At 38.9% G+C, this 23316-nt stretch overlaps 1 protein-coding gene across 1 annotated transcript in view; it reads left to right on the top strand.

Moving 5' to 3' along the window:
• Positions 1–22505, top strand: part of Meltrin (meltrin) — a 251594-nt gene extending 229089 nt beyond the window's left edge. The window contains exons 5-11 of the mRNA XM_067760626.1: positions 613–764; positions 3385–3544; positions 3606–3779; positions 5465–5663; positions 5747–6907; positions 13079–13211; positions 19403–22505. Coding sequence (XP_067616727.1) covers positions 613–764; positions 3385–3544; positions 3606–3779; positions 5465–5663; positions 5747–6907; positions 13079–13211; positions 19403–21446 — 4023 coding nt within the window. The 3' untranslated portion in view covers positions 21447–22505. The remainder of the gene's footprint in view (positions 1–612; positions 765–3384; positions 3545–3605; positions 3780–5464; positions 5664–5746; positions 6908–13078; positions 13212–19402) is intronic.
• Positions 22506–23316: the final 811 nt, after the last annotated feature.

The following is a 23316-nucleotide window of genomic DNA, read 5'->3' as shown; positions in this document are numbered from 1 at the left end:
CAAAAATTTTTATTGAAATAGAAAAAATTTCAGCTGAAATTCAGAAATTGGCCGCCCAAGTTGAAAAAAATACAATTCAAGTGCTCATTTACAACTCAAGTTCAGAAAATTGCACCTCAAACTCTGAAGATTACAGTTCAAATTCAGAAAATGATAACTCAAATTTAAAAAATTCAAACTCAAGTTTAGAGCATTAAATTAGAGTATCGCGCTATACGATCTCGTATCGAAAAGCAATTTCACTCAAGCAATAAATCAGAAACTGTCAAAATATTCGATATTATAATAATGATGAGATTCTAGATGGCTCGTTTTTCTGCCAAAAACGAACGTCGAGATTATGACTTATAATTCATTTTGTTTTTTTGATTTACCGACTGTGTGGCTAATTGATGGATATTGGAACGACTTTGTGACATCCTTTGTCTTATTTGATTTGTAAATAAACCACTTTAGACATTGTTCCATCTTCAGTGCGATTTTTCGTGCAAATCTCTCTATATAACGTCCTCTTCTGAGCTCCAACATTGACTATAATCTCGCATTTGCATTAATTTGCTATATTTTTACAATTTTTATTTTACTAAAATTTCCATCTCACTTGTTATTCAGGGCATAATTCGTGGCAAACCACATTCAAATGTTGCCATATCCACATGTAATGGTGCTGGCGGTGTGAATGGTATGGTTTTCGATGGTACTAATACATATTTCATACACTCAGGCAGTGATGGGCGCTTGCAGGACGAGCATTTTTTATTTCGGTAAGTAAAGAACATGTTATTTATTTTTGACTATTCACAGTTTTTTTTTTCAACGCAACGGAAATTCATTATCTTTTCTGAAATTCTGTATGACCGAAAGCCATAAAAAGTGAAATACATATTTTGAAGTTTTCCGTTGAGCCTTGCCTGGAAGTTAACAATGCTAAATGGGATCGGATTTTTAGTGTTTGAATTTTTAAATTAAGAAATTTTCTTCGTCTACAATAAATCTTATTAAAGTGTATATTAAAATTTAAATCAGTTTTTTGTTTTTAAGATGAAAAGCATTCTTAACAAAAATTTCAAAAATAATTTAAATATTGGGTTTTTAGCGATTTCATCATTTTTCTTTTTTGATGTATTTTTGCACATTGAACTTTCTATCAACGTTGTTCTCATACTTGGACTACCTGATTAAAATTCGTAAGCCATCAAGTTTATTGACTGCCCACGGGGCAAACTCACTGCTATGTGCGGCTATTTACGTTTAATGTCAATATTTGGTCAGTACATATCTGCCAACAAGTCGGCGCGGTTTTAGCCTCTTTGACGATTACCGTCAACGCAATGGCCAAAGCTTGTTGATCTTTTTTTTTTTTGGCATATACAAATGTATGTATATTTGCCTTATGTGTAACTTGCAAGGTTACGTGTTTGCATATAAATTATGATGTTTAGTGTTATTTCCTGTTTTTTCTTCCGTTCAAACTTCCGCTGAGGGAAAGAATGTTTTTTGCACAAATGGTTTATTAAAATTTTTTTAATGATTTTTGAATTTTTTTTTTTTTTTTGAATTAAAAAAAAATAAATAAATGTAAGGCGCGATAACCTCCGAAGAGATCTAAGGCCGAGCTTCTCTGCCAATTTGCGTCGTGCTCCTCTTGATTTTCCCTACAAATTGGCCGGACGGGACCTACATGTTTTATGCCGACTCCGAACGGCATCTGCAAGGCAGATGAGTTTTCACTGAGAGCTTTTCATGGCAGAAATACACCCGGAGCGCTTGCCAAACACTGCCGAGGGGCGACCCCGCTTAGACAAATTTTCTTCTAATTGAAAAACCTTATTTCTAAAATTTTGATGTTGCTTTGCCCGGGAGTTGAACCCAGGGCATACGGTGTGATAGGCGGAGCACGCTACCATCACACCACGGTGGCCGCCAGCAGCAATGGCAGATTTTATCAAGATTCGGTAAATAAAAAAAAAAATGTTTTTTTTTTGATAATTTAAGAAAAACTTTTAACGAATTTTGTAACTGAAACTATGCAAAAACTTTTCAAAAACGTTTCCGAAAACAATTCGAGAACATTTTACGAAAATTTCGATTTTTTATTTGGGGTTTTTTGAAGTTTTTTAAGTATCAAGTTTTGTAGCCCAGTCCAGTAAAGTATAAGTTATAGGTCTCTCAAAATTTGTATTGCCTTTGGAAGTGTTTTTCCGAGGTTGTCTTATATTTTCTTCCATGCAAAATTATTTTTTTCATAGAAGAAAATCTATAACAACTTTCTGAAACAAATTTTTTAAATCAATAGGAATCATATATGTATGTATGTAATACTCCTATATTGCTAATAGAAAATGCTCGCAATGTGTTTTGAATTCGAAATCAAAACAAGACAGCCTATAAAATTTTTGTGATTGTAGCAGCATAAGTGTGACAAGAAAAAATTTTAATTCAGGTACATTCGATCATGGAATACAAAAACAAAAACGTTTAAAAAGCAATATATCGGCACTCTGATGTTTGGGAATGTACCTATCTTTTTGTAGCAATATAGTAGTATTACATATATGATAGGAATTAAGATTGTAACTCGTTCTTTGTTAACTAAAATTGAATGGTCTTCAAGACTACATCCTCGAGAGATTCAGGGGATTGATAAGCGCAATTCACTGCTTCCGCAACCCAATTGTCAACCTCACCTACGCAAAGTGAATCCTGTTACAAATATGAATATTGACACATTTTCAGCAGGCGAGGCTCCTGTGACTCCAAGCACCTCATGGAATTAGGTTGTGGGGGCGCAAGGCCAGGAAGATTCAATGTGATTATATTAAATCGTTCTCGAGATTACCGGCTAGTACCTTAATGGTGCTTGTTACCGGAACATACCGGATCTATATTCGGCAAAGGACCATCCACATTGGTAACACTACCCAAAACCTTCAACTGCATCATCGTTAAAAATTCAGATAGCACTTAACGAAAAGTTTGAAATTTTCGTAAAATTTTCTACAATTTTCGAATTTTTTGGAAAACGGTTTTGAGATTGGTTCACATGGTTTCAGTTAAAAAATTAATCGATTTTTTTCTTAAATTATCGAAATCAAAAAAAAAAAAAAAAATTGATAAAATTAGGTTAAAATTGCTACTGCTATTTTCGTGTTCGCTGGTGTACATCAAGTCAGAGTTTTCTAATTCAAAAAATTGGCACGACTTTTTGTCATCCTTTGTCAATAAGTATTGGTGTGGAGCAAACCCTTTTCATTCTTGTGCCATCTTCCGTGCGCATTTTATGTTCCACCTAATATGCCAAGAGATGGCAGAAACTGCTTCACAAACTCTAATTTATTGCGCTGAATTTATAAAAGATATTATTATTTTAATTATATTTTACAGATATGATGATTTATTAAATAAAAATGCCACTTGTGGCTATAGCAACACTGAACACAATCACGCTCACGAAATGAAGGCTAAGAGTTTGTTGAGTGAAAATGGAGAATTTGCGCAAGTACCAAACCAAATTGATGGTTCAGAATTCAATCGAATATTAAGGGTAATTTACTAACTGCAAATTTATATACAAAAGTTTACAACTTCTTATTCTTAACTTTCAGTATAAAAGATCCTATGAAAATAATGATGTGATACGTGGCCCCTACAATGCCAATAAGCATTCTTCCTATGTGGAATTAGTTATTGTTGTCGATAATAAAGTTTATAAATCATTTGGTGAAAGTCCGCGAAAAGTGCATCAACATTGCAAAGATCTAGCAAACATTATTAATGCGGTAAGTTAGATAAAGAACATTTCCATATATCGCTTATGAGCTAAGATAAAACTGAAATAGGTTCTTCGAATATTTACCACTAAAAATCGTTATAGTACAAATTCTTTAGTGCGCTTCACCGTAGTCCACTTACAACGAGTTTTAATCAAACTGCTCGCCATGGTGCTACTGCTACTCGGATTTTATAGTCTACCTCTGCGACAGTGTCCACACCCAGATAACTCTTTACGGATTCCTGCAAGAAGCTACTTTGGAGCGAGCAAAGGAATAAAAACTGCGCTCTTGATATCTCGGTTGGTTTTTTCCCAAAGTACTACACCATGATCTATAGGTAGGCGCAGACGACGACGGTAGGTCTTATGAATAAGAGAAATCGGTGTTCGGACAAATAGAAGAAGCGGACATGCTATCCAGACCTGCATATGGCATACCTTGAAATTAAAAATTGGTTGTTATGCACCCCAGCGGATTACTTGTTCAATACCTTCCTTCCAAGTTTTTTCTATTAAGAAAAACCTCCGCTGTCTAGCGAGAAAAGGTTTTGAGAAATTTCATTTTGTTTTGTTTTTGAAACCTTAAAATAACATTGGCGCATATGAGGAAGGTAATCAATTGTTCGTTCCGGCAAAGGACGATCAGCTCCAGATCTTAACTAGTGTTCGATTATTTAGATTTTCTGAAAGAATACTTTTTTCGCGAAGTTTTCTATAAGAAGTCTATCTGATTCGAGATGAGAGCTGGAGAGGAAAATGGAGAGGAATAAAGAGAAGAAGGAGATAAAGCTACAGAGGAAGAGAGAGCAAGTCCGTGGATACGGAGAGAGAGACAAATGAAAGGAAGATGTAGGGAAATGGGGCGAAGGAAAACAGACATCTTTTGGAATACTATAGTTCAGTACTAGTAGAAGAGGAGATACCGAATTATTAGCATAGTGACCCTATAATGAGTAGAATAGGAAAAAAGACAAAAACATGCAAGGTATAGTAAGAGAGGGAGTCGGATTCAGGAAGCAAAAAATGGGAATACTGCAAGGTGAAGAGGGAGGAAAAGATTAAGGAGTGCCAGAGTAGTAAAAATAAAATTAAACTTAAAGAATAGGGTAGGGAACTGGAAGAGGGGTAAAATAAGGCAAAGGAAGGCGGAAGGAAAACGAAAAGCGTGAAGCGGGGCAAAAATTCGGTTGGGAGGCTTAGGTCCAGGTGGAAAGCGAGATGATGAGAAAAAAAAAGATGACAGGAAAGGGGAAAAAATAAAGAGAAGGACCAGAAAAAATGGAAGAGGGAATACTACCCTGCGAAATTCGGAAGTGTTTAAGGATTATATCAAAACTATTTTCGGACCATTTCCATACTATCTGTAACATTTAGGAAATGACTTTGGAAGCTTTCCGAGACTATTTCGGGATGATTTCAAATAGGTTTCGTTATCATTTCGGGATTATTTCTGTGATATTGCGGTATAATTTAGAGACCAATTAGGAACTTTTTCGGGTTCATAGAAATATTAACTTCAGGATACTTTCAAAAATATTTCGGAATAAATGACGAATTATAATTATATATATCTTTGGGTTTGTTTATATGGACCATATTTTAAGAATCACCATCCAATAAAATGGGCATCAAAATCACATCAGGGTTTTAAACCTAATAATCAATCTTCACTTCTTTCTTCTCTATCCTCAGCTCTATGTGCCATTGAACATCTTTGTCGCTTTGGTAGGCGTCGTCATATGGAATGAGTACAACGAAATCGAGTTTTCCACCGATGGTGACTTAACGCTGCGCAACTTCTTGAATTATCGGCGCTCAAAATTGGTGCTCGATCATCCCAATGACAATGCACAATTGCTGACCAAAGAGCAATTTAGTGGTGGCGTTGTTGGTAAGTACCTATTGACAAAATAATCTTCAATCTATTTATACGCAGTTGTCCTACTAAACGTACGCATTTTTTGTCGTTTGCAGGCAAAGCTCTCAAAGGACCCATTTGCACACACGAATACTCTGGTGGCGTTTCGAATGAACACAGTCAAATTGTAGCCGTTGTTGCAACAACAATGGCACACGAAATGGGACACAACTTTGGCATGGAACACGACTCCTCCGAATGCAAATGTCAAGATGAAAAGTGCATAATGTCCGCATCATCCACCTCGGTAGTGCCGGTGCATTGGAGCAGTTGCAGTATTGATCAATTAAATATAGCCTTCTCACGTGGCATGAACTATTGCCTACGCAACAAACCCACCAAACTCTTCGAATCACCACAATGTGGCAATGGGTTCGTTGAACCCGGCGAACAATGTGACTGTGGTTTGCCAAATTATTGTGAAAATACTTGCTGTGATCCACATACCTGCATGTTGCATACGAATGCATCATGCGCCACCGGTGAATGCTGTGATTTCAGTACGTGTCGTCCGAAAGCGGCTGGGCAAGCGTGTCGTGTAGCTGAGAATGAATGTGATTTACCAGAATATTGCACCGGTGAATCGGAATACTGTCCAGCAGATGTATTCAAACGTGACACAGAAGAATGCGATAAGGGCCAAGCTTTTTGCTTTCAAGGCAATTGTCGTTCGCATACGCTGCAATGTCGCATACTATGGGGACCGACTGGTGAAACTTCTGAACATTGTTATTGGAAGAATACGGAGGGTAAACGTGGTGGCAATTGCGGTTACGATCGTATCAATAGCACATTTATACCATGCGAAAAGGAACATGTTAAATGTGGTATGTTGCATTGTAGACATTTGAATGAACGTCTCGAATTTGGTATGGAATCGGCAGCAGTACTTTCGCATTCATTCATTAATCATGATGGCAATATAGTGCCATGTCGCACGGCGCTAGTTGATTTGGGTTTGCAAAGCACGGATCCGGGGCTTTCGCCAAATGGCGCCAAGTGTGGTGAGGGTAAAATGTGCGTTGACCAAAAGTGTTTGACAATAGAACGCGTACGTGCTGCAGGCTTTGGCAGAGAATGTCCAGATAATTGTAATGGTAATGGTGTGTGTAATAGTCTTGGCAATTGTCATTGTCATGTGGGTTATACTGGCTCGACATGTCGCCTACCCGGACCGGGAGGCTCTGTGAATAGTGGTCCGGCAACTTCGCCGACAAGTGAGTATTTTTGTAAATACATACGTACATATATTTTATATCGAGTAGTTTTGAAGCTTAGTGCGTTACAAATTTATCATATAAGATAGGAAAAATTAAATGAAAAAGTAAAGATAGAAAGGAAAAACCAGATAAAAAGTAAAAGCCAGAGAGAAGAGAGGGAAAACATATAGGAAGAGGTAGGAGAGCGGTTAGGGAAGTAATAGTGGGAGAGGCAAGGAGAGAGTGGGAGACGGAGACCAATAATAACAAGAAGAGAAAGAAGAAGGAAAAGGTAAAAAAATTAGAGCGGAGCAGAAGTCAAGGGTGACAGGATAATGAAAATGAATGAAAAACAAGGAAAAGGGTGGAAAAGTAAAACGGTTACGGAGTGGAAAAGGAATCAAAAGGAAAGGGAATTTCGGTTAAAAAAAGCGGGGAGGGAAACCGGAACTCAATATGAAGAGAAAGAGAATGAAGTGAAAGAATTAAATTTAGAATGAACAAAGCAGAAAAGAAGTGAAAACTAAAAGGACGATGAAAAGAAAGAGACGGGGGAAAAGCGGATAGACAGAAAGAAAGAGCGATGGATGACGAGGCAGAGGCCAAGTGAAAGCGAAACAAGTAAGATGAAAAAGAACAGAAGCAATGGGAGCAAGAGCAAATTAAAATGTAAAGTGACAAAGGAAACAAAACTAAAAGGCAGATGGTTCGTCAGAGAGAAATACTAAAAAACGGCTGTTTACGCGGTGTAGGCTGTCACCCGTCCCATCCCTCTCCTTTTCTATATGTATATCTATGAATTTATATACATCCCGTCTCTTGTATTGTATTCGACTATATTGAATTATATTATATTGAATAACCCCCAAAATCAATGCATGGCATTTACCCTTAAATTCCCTATTGGGAATCCTCATGTCCGTGTGGCAGCCTCCACCGCGCAAAATCCACCCAATCGAATTCGCCGCAAGTACAGGATGGCGATCTGGCATGATCGCCACCTGTCAGAAAACCACCACCTTTTGGGTATTGAAATTATTGTCATTTGTGCAGAAATCAAAAATCCTGTTTTTTTTCCTGTGCTGCAAAAAAAATTATTATAATTTTGAAGAAGCTTCGCGGTTTCCTAATTTTTTATGATATTGTGAAAAAGTCGCCTTTGTATGCAAATCAAACTCTCTGACTCTTCCTGAGTTTGTAACATAATCATTATACCTTTTTTCTGAAAACGCATCGCCAAACGCGCGTGAACACAACAAAAGTAAATATTTAGCCGCCCGCGGATTAAGTTTGGTTTTGATTGTCGAGTAGAGACAAATCAGTGCAAGCATATTTCAAAAAACTCGCTCGTTGAATCTTTAAATATCTATCTCTATAAATAAAGTTGTAGCACATATTGTGTGAAGTTGAGCTTCGCGAGCAAAACTAAAGCGATTTCAATACCTAGAAGAGTAATTGTATAAGGAACAAATTTTATAAAGTTAAGCGCAATACGCCATAAAGTGAAACGAGCTGGTCGATTCGTGCATCACTAGATAAATGAGAGGTTGGTACTCACCAGTTGGTATGGGCAAATCAGTACTAGTAGGGCTGCTAAGGGCCTTCCGGATTGCTGCCGATATGGTACGCTGGAGGGTTGGTTATGTTGTGCTGGCTGTCGCTGCTCCACTCTCTGCACGGTGATACCTGCGCTGGTGTCTGCGGCAAGCTCTTGTCTTCAAGACGACGGAAATGGCGCTCCTGGGGAGAATATCTATACCGCAGTCACCTTACAATAAGGATGCAAACGCAAAAGGTGGCTTGATGAAATTGGGCAATACGAGTGTACACAAACGATATTCACACTCTATTCGAATGAAACAATTGGGTTTCTTTTAATGTTCACAAATTCAATGTAAAATCTTGAGTTGGTTATGCACGAATCGACCAGCTCGTTTCACTTTATGGCGTATTGCGCTTAACTTTATAAAATTTGTTCCTTATACAATTACTCTTCTAGGTATTGAAATCGCTTTAGTTTTGCTCGCGAAGCTCAGCTTCACACAATATGTGCTACAACTTTATTTATAGAGATAGATATTTAAAGATTCAACGAGCGAGTTTTTTGAAATATGCTTGCACTGATTTGTCTCTACTCGACAATCAAAACCAAACTTAATCCGCGGGCGGCTAAATATTTACTTTTGTTGTGTTCACGCGCGTTTGGCGATGCGTTTTCAGAAAAAAGGTATAATGATTATGTTACAAACTCAGGAAGAGTCAGAGAGTTTGATTTGCATACAAAGGCGACTTTTTCACAATATCATAAAAAATTAGGAAACCGCGAAGCTTCTTCAAAATTATAATAATTTTTTTTGCAGCACAGGAAAAAAAACAGGATTTTTGATTTCTGCACAAATGACAATAATTTCAATACCCAAAAGGTGGTGGTTTTCTGACAGGTGGCGATCATGCCAGATCGCCATCCTGTACTTGCGGCGAATTCGATTGGGTGGATTTTGCGCGGTGGAGGCTGCCACACGGACATGAGGATTCCCAATAGGGAATTTAAGGGTAAATGCCATGCATTGATTTTGGGGGTTATTCAATATAATATAATTCAATATAGTCGAATACAATACAAGAGATGGGATGTATATAAATTCATAGATATACATATAGAAAAGGAGGGGGATGGGACGGGTGACAGCCTACACCGCGTAAACATCCTGGGCCGCCTAGGCGCACTAAGCGCCTAATGTCTGTTTCAGCTCCTGCAAGGCGCGTACTGCTTCCTGGATCAGGATCTTTCCAACCTTTTTTTTATACATGGATGTGCGTAAGCCGGTGGCAGTGCACCGGATGGTACGGTCTCCGACGCTAGGTCGCGGGGTTGGATGCGTGGGTGGTGCGCGCCCATTAGATTGTTGACGACGACGAGCAGTGCGATGTTGAACGGCGGGATCGGGACGGCGCTGCTCCGGATGACGTGGTTGTGAACGAGTTGCCTGTTGTGATGGTACGACGTACGGCGGCTGGCGACCTCCGGTTTCCCGGTGTAGCAATGTATGGTGAGGATGCCCGCAGACCCGACAGCGTTCGGTGGACGTGCACTCGTTGGTGCGATGGGACAGCGCCAAACAATTGAGACAGTACTGGTGTGCCCTAGCGATTAACGTACGTTGTTGCGGCTGCATAGTTGCGAAGACAGGGCACCTCAGGAGTGCGTGATGCCGCATGCACAATCGGCATTTTCGATAATCCGACACTGCCTCGTTACGTTGCGAGTGGGCCACGGGCACAACCACTTGCGATGACAGCGAGCGTCGGGGTGTTGGAACCGAAGGGAGCATATAGACGTATGTTAGTTTTACGCCTGAGAAGACGCGTCGAGTTAGGGACTGCCTGTGAGAGACACGGGATGATTCAGTTGGGTTCTGAAATAGTGTCGATAGGTAAGCTTAGTGGACTGTAGTTGGTTCGGGCGATGATAGGGAACTATGGTGATCTGAGTCGGGCTCTGGTGGTGGCAGGAAGCACAATTTTGTCAGCGGCCTGGTGAGAACGCCATTCTGGGTGCGTACATCGACTACTCGGATATGGCCGTCTCTTCCTAGATGGGTGTCTTCCACGCGTCCTAGGCGCCATTCGGTAGGGGGTAGGTTGTCTTCCTTGATGACGACTAGATCGCCGATTTTAGGGGGAGGCTGAGCGGTTTGCCTTCGATAACGCTTGTGTAACTCCATGAGATAGTCATTCTTCCAGCGCTTGCTGAATTGGTGATGTAAAACTTTCAACCGTTCCCAACGGTTGATCAAAGAGAGGTGTTCATAGTTCGGCTCGGGGATGGCGAGAATGGGTGCGCCTCGGAGAAAGTGGCCGGGTGTGAGGGCGGTGAGATCCGCTGGGTCCTGAGAAAGCGGGGAGATAGGACGAGAATTGAGAACGGCCTCGATACGAATTAATAGAGTCGAGAATTCTTCAAAGGTGAAGCTGTGTGTTCCGGCGACCCTTTTAAGATGGGTTTAAAAGCTTTTGACGGCAGATTCCCATAATCCGCCCATGTGGGGTGCGCCGGGGGGTATAAATTTCCAATCGATGCCTTGTGGCGCATACTTTTGGACAATATCTGTCGAGACTTCGTTGAGGAAGGTCACGAACTCTACTTCGGTAGCTCGCTTAGCACCAATGAATGTTGTACCGTTGTCGCTCATCATTTGTTTCGGGTACCCTCGACGCCCTACAAACCGGGCGAAGGCAGCGAGAAAAGCCTTACTGATGAGATCCGAACACAATTCCAAATGGATCGCTTTGGTGGTGAAGCAAACGAAAACGGCCACATAGCCTTTTACGAGTGTTTGAGATCGGAGCATCGAAGCTTTTATTAGGAACGGACCGGCGAAGTCTACGCCAGTAGTAGTGAAGGGGGGCGCGAAAGTGCATCGTTCGGGGGGTAAAGCTGCCATTATTTGGGATTGCGTTTATCGATTATGGATGGTGCAGACTTTACATTGGAAAATACATTTTTTCAGCTGAGGTTTGAGTCGGGGGGTATAGAATTCCTGCCTCAGAGCTTGTTGCAGGAGGCGGAGGTCCGCATGGAGGAAGCTCTCATGTAGAAACCTTATATAGAGCGAAGTAAATCGAGCCTTTTCCGGGAGAATGATGGGATGACATTCATTGTAGGTCATGTCGGCGTTTACTAATCTTCCGTTGGCACGGAGAATCCCGTTTGTATCCAGGAAGGGGTCAAGTGCCAGTAGGGGACTTCGCTTTCCGATTGGTTTTGAATTTTCGAGGGAGGTTCTTTCGGAAGCGAAGAACCTCGACTGAGTCAAGCTCAGCAGACGGATGACGTCGGCGTAAGAGAGGGCGGGATCGTTAGGGGTACGATTGCCTCCTACAGCATTTCTAAGCCGAGTTACAAATTTCAACACGTACGCTGTTACGCGTAGGGCACGGGGATAGGAGGAGAACCGTTCCAAGAAGTCTTCTGACTCTTCCGCTGCATGCAGTGATTCGACTCGGCGAAGTTCGGGGGGTACAATATTTCTGGCCGTTGGTGTTGGCCAGTCCTCGGGGGGTCGGGAAAATTATGTATTTGGCGGGAAAACTTTGTATTTAGCGGGAGCCTCCAAATATACTTGGGGGGATATACGTTATGTATGTGTAATTTTATTATTAAGAGGCTGGTTTCATCAATGGCGACCAAGGACCACTAGATATCTGAGAGGTTGGTACTCACCAGTTGGTATGGGCAAATCAGTACTAGTAGGGCTGCTAAGGGCCTTCCGGATTGCTGCCGATATGGTACGCTGGAGGGTTGGTTATGTTGTGCTGGCTGTCGCTGCTCCACTCTCTGCACGGTGATACCTGCGCTGGTGTCTGCGGCAAGCTCTTGTCTTCAAGACGACCTCTTATAATATATTTGTATATATAAATACAAACATACGAAAATGCATTAAAAGTTTTAAAAGAAGAATATGATTTAAAAAAAGGATGAATCCGTTTTGTTGAACTGATAGATGAAAATGTATACAGCACGCTGCGTTTAATGGTTCACAGCGAACAAACACGCAAACTGATTTTTTCATCAAAAAATATTGTTTGATAAATTTTGTTTTTATTAGTAAGTAATCAACTTGTTCTCTGCAGTTTAGTTGTAAATATTATATTTCTCGATTTGTATACATTAGGGTGGTCCTTATAAATCAAATAAAAGATGTGTTCCGTTCTCGCCCTTTCAGACGGTAATACCTCAGCCAAAAACATCACACGTGAATTTTGGTCCCGATTGGAGATGGTTGAGGGGTGGTCAAAGCTAAGATTGCTCTATGGAGACTTCAAAAATTAAAAATGATTTTTTTTGTTCTAAGTACTCAAAATCGATATTACACTAGTTGGCAATATCGCCAGAAATGTTGGCCACCAGTAAAAATTGTTAAGGCATGTTGTACAGGAACCCAAGCTCGGATTGCTGTATGAAGAATCGATATATTAAAATTTTAACTTAACGTTGTCCCCTGTGCAACAACCTTAATTCCTCTCCATAAGGGACTAAAATTTATACGTGATATTTTGGACTTGGGTATTGCCGTGTGAAATGTGTGGGACTGGAAAATATCGTTAAATGGATTTAAAGGGACCACCCTAATATATATATGTACATACATAATAATCAATATTTTCTTTTCCTTTTTCCATCTACAGGTCATGAAGCATTCCAGAACTTTATGTACATCTTCTTCTTTGGCGTTATACCGTTCATGCTGTTCCTACTTTGGCTCACCTATTACATACGAAATCGTCGTTTCTTCTTTGGTGGCAAATTGGCCGAAAATATGTATGTATCCACACCGCATAAGTCGGTTTGCTCATTTAGCACATCCACTAGCAATACAACTACTCCATCCCATTCTTCCAACAACAATACCTCATCTAATTTATCTTCTTCTTCAAATGCATCTTGTGCATCGTCTGCGAGCGCAATTAAAAAACTAAAAGGCACAACATTAGGGTCCTGCATTTCTAAGCGCCCTATTCTGCTTAAACGTTCAAATACACTCAACACAAGCACATTAGGGCATGTATACAACACAAATAGCACAATTACTACTAGTCCACCATCACCCAGAACAACACCATCTAGTACTACTACTATTACTACAACAACAACAACCAATCCAAATCAAATGCTTATTAGCCATAGCGCTTCCACTAATAATATAGCGCGTATTCATAATAATTTATGTTTAACCAAAAGTAAAACTAACGATAATTTTAATTGTGTTGTACCTAATCAAAAAATTATTTCGGTGGCGGATATTAAACAAAATATTACACAAAATACTAGTTTAAATAAGAAAAAGTCAGCAGCAACACCAACAAAAATACCAACAATTCCAACTACAAGTGATAATAATATTTATTCAACAACACCAATAACAACACTTAAACGTAGATTGAAAAATCCACCAGCAGTGCCAACAAAAACACTCTCTAATATAACAACAACACCACCACACACCTCGAATACGACAACAACACATCTGAATGCGCGTTCCAATCAACAACACTCGAGTGGCGATAGCTCGAAGACCAATTCACCGCCGAATAGTCAAAATAATACTCTGCGTCGTAAGCTAGAAATAACGGATATTCGTTTACAATCCACCACAAATCCAAATGCATTATGCGATGGCGCTCAATATATAGCCAGTGGTGATTCTGCTAGGTGTGTTTATGTTTTGGATAATCAAAGTCAGAACGCTTTTATCAAGCAAAGTAATGGAAATTTAAAAGATATTGAGAATTGCAAGAGAAACAATAGCGAGTGAAAAAGTATTTGCTTAAGCTGAGCTTGCAAGGCATAGTTACAAAAACATAGGGTAAAATGGGGAACATTTGGCACCAGTTTTTTGTGAGAATATTTCTCGAAATAAAATTGAAATATTTCAACAAATAATATTGTTTCACGGCAGGCAATTACTGGAATTTTAAGATATAATAGAGCGCAGCGCATTTAAAAATGAATTTTGATACACGAAAGCTTAATTTTTTTATTTTGAGTAACAGGGGGAAAGCTTTAAGCAGCTACATTCTTCTATACAGAATGTGGATATATGGACAAAAGTGGGTCTTCTTTCAGGCACGTGCAGCAGCGAACAGGAAAAAACCAGTGACAATTTTTATAAAATTGGGTCAAGTAAATTCCTCTTTTTTGATTTTCAATATTTTAAGAAAAAATGTCCATGAAGTTTGCAACTGCTTTGAACTGGCTGAGCCGTGAGGACCTCACATAGACTGAATGAATCTATAGTGTTTCGATGGCACCGAGCAAGACATAGTTAAACGCCTCTTCTCTGTCTATAAAAGCACCCAGATCCGGGGCGCCCTCTGTTTGCTTCATAAACGAATGAAAATCTGTTTCCCTTGATTTTCAAGTATTTCTGTAGCGAACGTAAAAATAAGTAAGGTGCTCAAACGTTTTTAGGTGAAACGATGAGATACTGGTTAGTCTAAAGTCCTTCAAAGATATGTAATAATGTTACTTTGCCTGGGAATTGAACCCAGGACCATCGGTGTAGGAGGCGGAGCGCGCTACCACCACACAAAGGCGGCTTGTCTTCAAGAGGTAGCACAATTTAAGCCAATGACAGGAAATCTTCATCAGCTTCATCGCGCAGCCACAATTTTCATAACTTCAAGTACTCCTAAAGGCGGGATTCCTTTCTTTCCTTACTAGCATACTCGTAGCATTCTTCTTGCTTGGGAAAATAGTGTTTTAAAAAAATATTGAGATCAACCTCGGCTTCTACTCAAAAAAATTCCAAAAATTTCTGTACTCGAAGCCATATTTTAGTATATTTAGTTATAACATACACCCTTTTAAAAAAAACTTACCAAGGAATCCTGCTGGAAACGTGCTGCTCCTATATATACTATCTATCTTCCATTTCATAACAATGTTTGAGATGATCCATTTTATCATATGCTCCCCTGCTAAGAAGCGCCTTTACTTTTTCAAAGACATATGTTAAAAAGTTTTTAGTCAAACTGTTTTGCAAGTTTGCAGTTTTCAAAGTTAAGACAGAATCAATCTTTTTATGTCTGGACATTTAAGAGTCTATAAAAAACTCAAATCGCTCACAAATTAAGCTCCTAAAGCGTTTTAGTGTAAAAATGTAACTGACTACTTAATTAGCTGACTGGTGTCGAAAAGTCAAAAGTCAAATGTACTCCAGTTTACCCTATATGTTTGGTGTACATACATAATTACGACCCTATTAAGACTTATGAATTTTGAAAAAGTTTAATGCTGTTGCTGATTTTTAATTTAATTGCGCTTTGGAATGTTTGCTGTCAGTGTCTTCGAGGAATATTTTGTTGTCTCAAGAAAAAAATATTAATACATCCCTAAAACTTAAAAATGCGACTTAAATTTATTTTGGATGTACGCGCATGTTGCTAATATTTTTAAAACGTTGTTGCCGCTCAATGTAAACACCTATAACTGACTTTTATTTGAACTTTTATCTAGTAAATATTTTGGTCTGTAAGGAATAGTAAGTAGGTTTATTTCTTAAGTTTATACCATAATCACAAACACACTACTTAAGTTGTTAGTTTTAACGTTTTGCTTATATTAGTAATAGAAAGTAATCTTCTGCTAATATTTTTCGTACATATGACATTTAGTTTCAAATTAGTCCAGCTCAATTAAAATTTAGGTCAACATATATACTAAATTAAGACTAAGTCAACAACATAATCATAGACCCCCACTCGATGACTAGATAGTAAGCTGTAATGTTTGGTTGTTAAACAAATTCTGGTAACACTATGGACACAATCAGTCTAGGTGAGGTCGTTGTTGACCGGCCGGTTCAACCTAACCTAAGTCTTTTTAAAATAAATTTTAAAATAGGAAATTTTTCAAAAGCTTTCCGAAATAAACGACAGCCGAGATAGGCTGATATCTCAGAATTCAAAATTCCCAGAACACGTTTCTCAAGCAGTCCCGAAATCCATAATTTCTATATTTAAGAAAAAAATAGTAATCGTGAACCGATCCAAAATCGGTTAAGCGATCGACAGATCTTTATCGACCCTGCCACACGTGACCAGTTCAGTGTTTTAAACAAATTTAACTAAGCAAAATTAGGAATGTAATTGTCAAGCTCAAAATACTCGAAGTTGTGCTTATCGGTTTCAATCTTTTAACACTTTACATAAAAACATCTTTTGATTCCACATTTAAATTCTTAACTTTTCAATTTTTATATAAGCGAAATTACTATTGTGCATGTAATTTAAGTATTAACCTAATTTATTATGTACTTTTATTTAAATAAAATGTGTGCTTATTGTTTTTATTTGTGTTGTTTTTAATTTAAATTTTATTAACAAACTTAACTTACATTAAGGGAGTTCAAGATTTTGTGTATTTGAATTGGAAAACGCTGCTATATCAAATGTAAGCTATATATATATAATTTTTTTTTTTGTTTTGTTTTGAAATTTGATAATTTGCTATTTAATATTGAAAAAATAACCTGTGGTTCTCGATGTTACGTTTTTGCACTGACTTAGCAAATGCAAAGCCGTGTATTTTGCTAGTGTACTGTAAAAAATATGCTTCGGAAGCTTACAATGCAATGATGCTAGGTCGTTTGCACAAAATCCTAAGCTCCTTTATATAAATTTTTATTTTTGTATCTGTAACTTTGTATGTATGTATTGTTTGTTTGCTTAGATTGCATGATTGTAGCTATTTTTTGTTGTGAAGCAAATGAGTTCTGTGGTGTTGGTTAACAAGCAAGTTTACGTCCTAGTCAATAATAGATTATGCACTGGCTGCTAAACTTTCATGTACAACTGGATGTGGTATGTGTACTTTTAATTTTTCAAATTTTCATTTTATCTTATATAGCTAACAGACTAATTACAACTAATATAACTTGCATATATTTTTTGCTATTGCATGAGGTCCCTATTGTGCGAAAACAAGTTTTCAAGAAAAACGCGTTCAAAGTTTTTGTTTTTTTTTACTCTGTGTAGCGGCTGGTCGTTGTGAACGAATTTTGTAATTAAAATTTTATTAACGTCCCGATAAGCTACAAGCTTGAAACTTAGAATGTAGTGCAGAACCCGATGACAATACAATAATAAGAAAAAATCCGAAAGGTGGCTCATGGATCGAAATATTTAAAAAAATGGTATTTGTTGTCCGATTTGGCTTTAAATGCGATTTGTGAAAAAAACTAAGAAAGATAGAAAACTTCGGTTTGTTCCATTGGAAAGAAAGAGTTAAATTTCGTATAAGAATCACTCAAAACGTGAAGAACGGTATTTTCCCACAATAGGGTCGTTTCATGATTCCAGGTCACATATAATGAATAGACCTCTACTACCAATTTAATCAATTTTTATTTGGATAATGTTGATTTCGCTGTCAACTAATCTTATTGATGGACTGGATTTGGACATTTTTGTTTGCCCTTCGAAAAATATTCCAAAAGGCAATCCCATATTCTCTATCCCATGATCGCAAGACATACATACATCTGAGCACGTATGGTGAGAGACTTTTCAAATTAGCTACTCATGCCATTTGGCTAGAGCGGTTATACGTTCACTTTTGCCATTTTCACTTCGTCAAAGTGACGACTGAGGAATCGGGCCCATCATCTTCCTCGCTATCTGGCAATGAGAAATATTCCCCCATGGCCTAAGAATATCCTGTAGGAACCTGTCTAGGTCTTGAAATCTTCCGTCAATCACCGATTTTCTGTTAGAATTTCGAGCTTTGTTTGCATCAGCCAGCATTAAAACTTTTGGCACTAACGCCTTCCAACCTTACTTTTGCTTCGGCAAGGAAGGCGTCTTTCTCTCGCCCATCTAACCTCACATTTCTTTCGTCCTTGTGGCACTACGTACACTTTCTTCGCAGCACATAAGATTGTGCGGAACCGACTGCTCTACCCACTAAGATAATTCGTACATAATCAATCGGTATTAGTAAGCGATCCTTGTATGGTCAAGCGTTCCTTAGACACGTGTGTATTGGCGCATCGTGAGGTAAAGCCGACGTCGGCAGGTACTCACTAAATCAATGGTTTTGTTGTACGACTAAAGATCCCTTCCTTTCCCACTAGCGTAAACTCGCCAAGCTTATTTTAAAAGGGTCCTTATTCACTTATCCACGTGCGCCGCGATAAATTTGATATTTAATAACTTCGCCTTGATACCGATCGCGTCCTAATGCATGCTGAAATCCGTGAACGACAGTACATGGTGGAGGCGTGGTTTGATTTTTCATTAGAAGTAATTTTAATGTGGCGCGCCCCAAGCCCAACATATAGAACGGATATTGGACTAGACATTTGTATGATGACACATTTGTATAGTGAGGCGGTTAATCCAGGACAGACACCCGCTTGCGAATTCATCCCATAGTGAACAGACATCGATGAGCGTTTATGTCAGAAGTGGGCCTTCCGGGTTTCCTCTTCCTCTGCCGCGATCCTGCCACATTTGTTGTTTACCACACAAACGAGAACGTAGTTGGGAGTCGAGATTGAAAATGACCGCGCTACTTGGTCTGCTTTATCAGCACATCATTGCACTTTTGTATGTTTAGAAAATAACCGGACGTTTTCTGCTGCCAGATTCGTTCTTTATTATTTTGTCATTAAGGACTCGGACACCGTCTGTTGATAGAACATATTGGTACACCATACGCTTTTTGAATATTTTAGCTTGTAGCTAGAAGCTTATATTGAACAGTGGGCGCCTTTTCATTTATCAGAAGTTGCGCATATGAATTTCGGTTTGCAAATCAGCGTACAAAAGCTGCCTAATAAAACTAATACCTAACAAATTTTCTTCATCATAATTCAAAAAACCATGCTACTACAAAACTACGTATACCTACTTTTATTAATATTTAAATGCCTTTTCCCCTCACACTACTTTAATCCCACTGCATTAATAACTTACTCACCAAATTTTGTCTCTCTCTCTATATTACAGCATCAAAGCGGCCACCGCTAAGCAACCTCCTGCACGCCCAGATCATGGACCACATGGTGGTAATGGTGGCAACAACGGTGGCGGCGGTGGTGGTGGTGGTAGCGCAAATACACTGCCTAAATCAACGCCCAGTAGTACCGACGACATGAACTCTGCGTTATTAAAGTCCCCCAACGACTCGAATGACACAACTGAAGGCAATGGCATGTTTGGCAAATTCAAAGGTTTCACATTGCGACCACTCAGTGATACAACATCACCAACGAATAATTTCAATGCGCCCAATGTCGCCTATGTACAACCTACAGTGCAGGACACGACAGCAATGAACGGTGGTGTACCACAACGTTCCGCGCCACCACCACCACTGATCAAAGGCACAACAACAGATGCGCCGCAACTAAATCGTTGGGCGCCACCGCCACCTGCTGGCAAACTAAATGCGCCTGCGTTACCACCGCCAAATCCCGGTTCAAATGCGCGCCCTATTATATCAATGCCAGTGCTGGAGACGTCAACCTTGACGCTGCCATTGAAGCAATCAAGCGGTGAAATGTCACCAACGCGCGCTGCGCCGCTACCGCCTGCCGTTGGTGCTAATCAAACTGGTTCACTGCCGCGCCCAGCGCCACCACCGCCAGTGCCGCTGCACGCGGATCCCAAATTGAATATAAAACGCGACGGCACCATAAGGCGTATAGCTTCTTTTCTGAAAAAGGACGAAAAACCACCGCTAAAAGAGAAAACCTACATTGATCGCGAGAAATTGAAAAATATCGAAATATCAGCGCCAATGCCAGTAGCGCCACAAGGTGAATCATCCAATTCAGATTCAGAGACAACACCCAAAGAGGAGGAGACCAAGAATTTAGTAAAACGCGCGCAATCTATGCGCTCGCCAACAAAGAAAACCAACGTGCAGACATTCAGTTCAATGCGTTATGCGCCAGGTAGCGCGCGGCCCAAAAGTGTAGCAGCTGCGGCAGCGGCAACGCGTCCCAAAAGTCCACCGCCGCGTCCACCACCACTCAAGAAAACAAATTCAACAACATCATCTGGCTACGCGCTGCCTGTCGCCACTGCCAAAACAAATGTAGAGAATACATATGACGATTGTGAGTTCATTGAACAGCCGCTTAGCACGGTAGGTGAGACGAGCGAAGCAGACTCACCAACTTCAACTGATAATATTTATTCAGTCATTGATGAAATACCGCCCGCAGCGCAAACAGTAAAACGAAGCGATTTCGTAAATGAAACTAGCGATATGGGTTTATTGGGGGAAATTGTGAATGAGATAGAAAAGCGTAACGGTGATTCAATATATACCGCTTCAACGCTTGTCAAAGGTGATAAGCCGCTAGTCAATGCAGCTGAGGCGAAAAATAAAGTGGCTGATTTAACAAGTCAAACAAAACCAACAGCTGGCGCGCTAAGCGTTAAAAGCGGAACACCAGCGGATGTGACAAAAGCGCCTGTGAGCGCAACAACAGCACCACAAACTGTGCCTACATACTTGCGTCCAACGCCAGTGAATGCACCTGTAGCGCGTGTAGCGCCAACGCGCGCTGATCTCTCACCAACGACAGCATTCTCTAGTTTTAAGCCTACAAGCGCAGTGCAGACGCCTAGCGCTTCAAATACTGCAACAGCAAGTAAAACGAGTTCAAACGCGACCACGCGCCTCCCCAGCAGCAGCAATACAAGCGCAGCGCGTAATAAGAGTTTTAGTAAAACACCCGCTACTGTTAGTTCATCTATAGCAGCGCGCGCAGGCAACGCAACTACTACAAGCAATAGTACAGCGCCACCCTCAGCTACGATATCAAAACCAAAACCACTTTCAGCGAAGCCTTCATTTAGTAATCAAAAGAAAGTTACACCAGCCTCTAACGTAAGCGGCAGCAGTACGTTAGCTAGGGCGCGTTTAGCAGCGACGGGACCAGCACGCGCTGCGCCTATTGTGAAAACAGGTAATATAGCATCGTTGACGCAGCGTTTCGAGAAAGGTGCAACAACAACAACAACAAATGCGCGAAAGTAAGAGAAGTGCTCTAATAAAAAAATTACTGCAATCATTGACTCTTTACACACTACACTTTTATGTCAGACGCTTTTGAAATAAAAAAAAAAATTCACCTCTAATATGCCCACCAATGATTATACTCAAAATAATGTCTACTTTGTGTATATAGCTGTGAGTGTAGTTGAGTGGTAATAATGAGGAATTAGTTTAATTAATCATGCGCTCGTACGACGAAAAAGGCACGAATGCGCAGCGCAACACAGCACTACGATTACAGCGATATTATAAATTTTATATTGTTACAAATAGATAAACGAATAATAAAAGCTATTTATATAAGATTAGCATTTAAAAAAAATTTAAACAAGTAATTATAACTTAGACGAAAAAAATTACTAAATCAATTCAAAAGTGATATTCATTCCTTGGCATATTTGTAGTAGCGTCTAACGAATTCGTTATATTTGTATGTATGTAAATTATACGTTCGCGCCTAAAATTATGCTTTAAAATTATTTTTTATATTATTTTCTTTTCTAAATTATTAATTATTAATTAATTATGAGACACTCAATTGTAAATGTATTGCAGTAGCTTTAAATAAAAATATTTTAGTTGAACTTTTGTAAATTAAATTTTTATTTGTGTATAACTTTTTTATGTCCATGTCGAAGATTTCATAGCTTAAAAACTTAGCCTTAAATTTTAATATTAATTATATGTATGTATTTATGTTAAAATGCTGCATAATGTCAAAAAGAAAGCAAGCAAGCTGGAATTTTAAGTTAATAAAACTAAATTTAGAGCTTTATAAATTGAGGTAGTTATACGAATATTTATGTATATATTTTTCATAATTGTAGTAGATTTTAGCAGCTCAATTAAACTCAAATTTGTAGTAGTCTTTATTAAAAAAAAAATTTGAAGCTCTTGTTTTAAAAATCAAAAACATACATATTTAAACATTTTGCAAAGCTCTGAGCCCTTGTGGATTGTTTGTACACAATGATCTAAACTGTAAATTTTTTTAAAAAAATTTAATAAATTTGAAAAAGCATTTGACTGACGATATACAAATATATTTATTTTATTATATGTTCGAAAACATAACGATTACACACCTCGTGTTCCAATGACACATGATCGAGATACGATAGAGATTTAACATGAACATGGTTCACATTGTTGTTGCATTTGCGCGTTAAATCTCTATCCGAATCTGGTTCATGTGTCATTGGAATACGAGGACAAACATATGTACGATAAGATCAGTTTTTTTCTCAGTGTTGAAACAAACCAAGTTTTTTTAACACAGAAACGCGCAAAAATGGTTTCGCCCTTTTTCGTAGTCAGCCCCAAAATATTACGCCAAGTAGTGCAGCTGAGATTTTTATGTTTCCGGCCACACACTGCTCAATAGAGCTGGATTTCGATCCGATTTTTAAACGATTCAACCGATGCTTGTTTAAGGAATGAAGAATCGATTATTTTTAGAATCGTTCAATATTTTAAGCTTTCCAAGTTTTGATCATATTACAATAGCAGTAAATACATTTTCATATTTTTTTATAAAAACGGGTAAAAAATATATTTATTGTAATTTTTTTTTTTTAATTTAGCTTCATTGGCGCATATTCCTGGTCCACATAAAATAGTTTTTCAATTAATTTGGAACCATAAGCAATGAACATGAGCCATTGTGTTGGTAGCTTTAAGTGAAAGGAGAAATATGAAGAAATTTTATCATCACCATCAATTGGCGCTTAGCCGCCCAGAAGATTCTGACATTGCGTAAGAATCAAGGGAAGCTATCTATGTTTCGACATAACAGACACCAATTGCGACCATAAAGGGAGATGGGGTTCAAGGGGTTGTGTAGCGCAATATA

This window comes from Eurosta solidaginis, chromosome 1 (assembly GCF_040869045.1).
Source record: "Eurosta solidaginis isolate ZX-2024a chromosome 1, ASM4086904v1, whole genome shotgun sequence".
Lineage (NCBI taxonomy): Eukaryota > Metazoa > Arthropoda > Insecta > Diptera > Tephritidae > Eurosta > Eurosta solidaginis.
The sequence above is the reverse complement of the archived record's forward strand: the minus strand, read 5'-3'. Positions and strand labels throughout refer to the sequence as shown.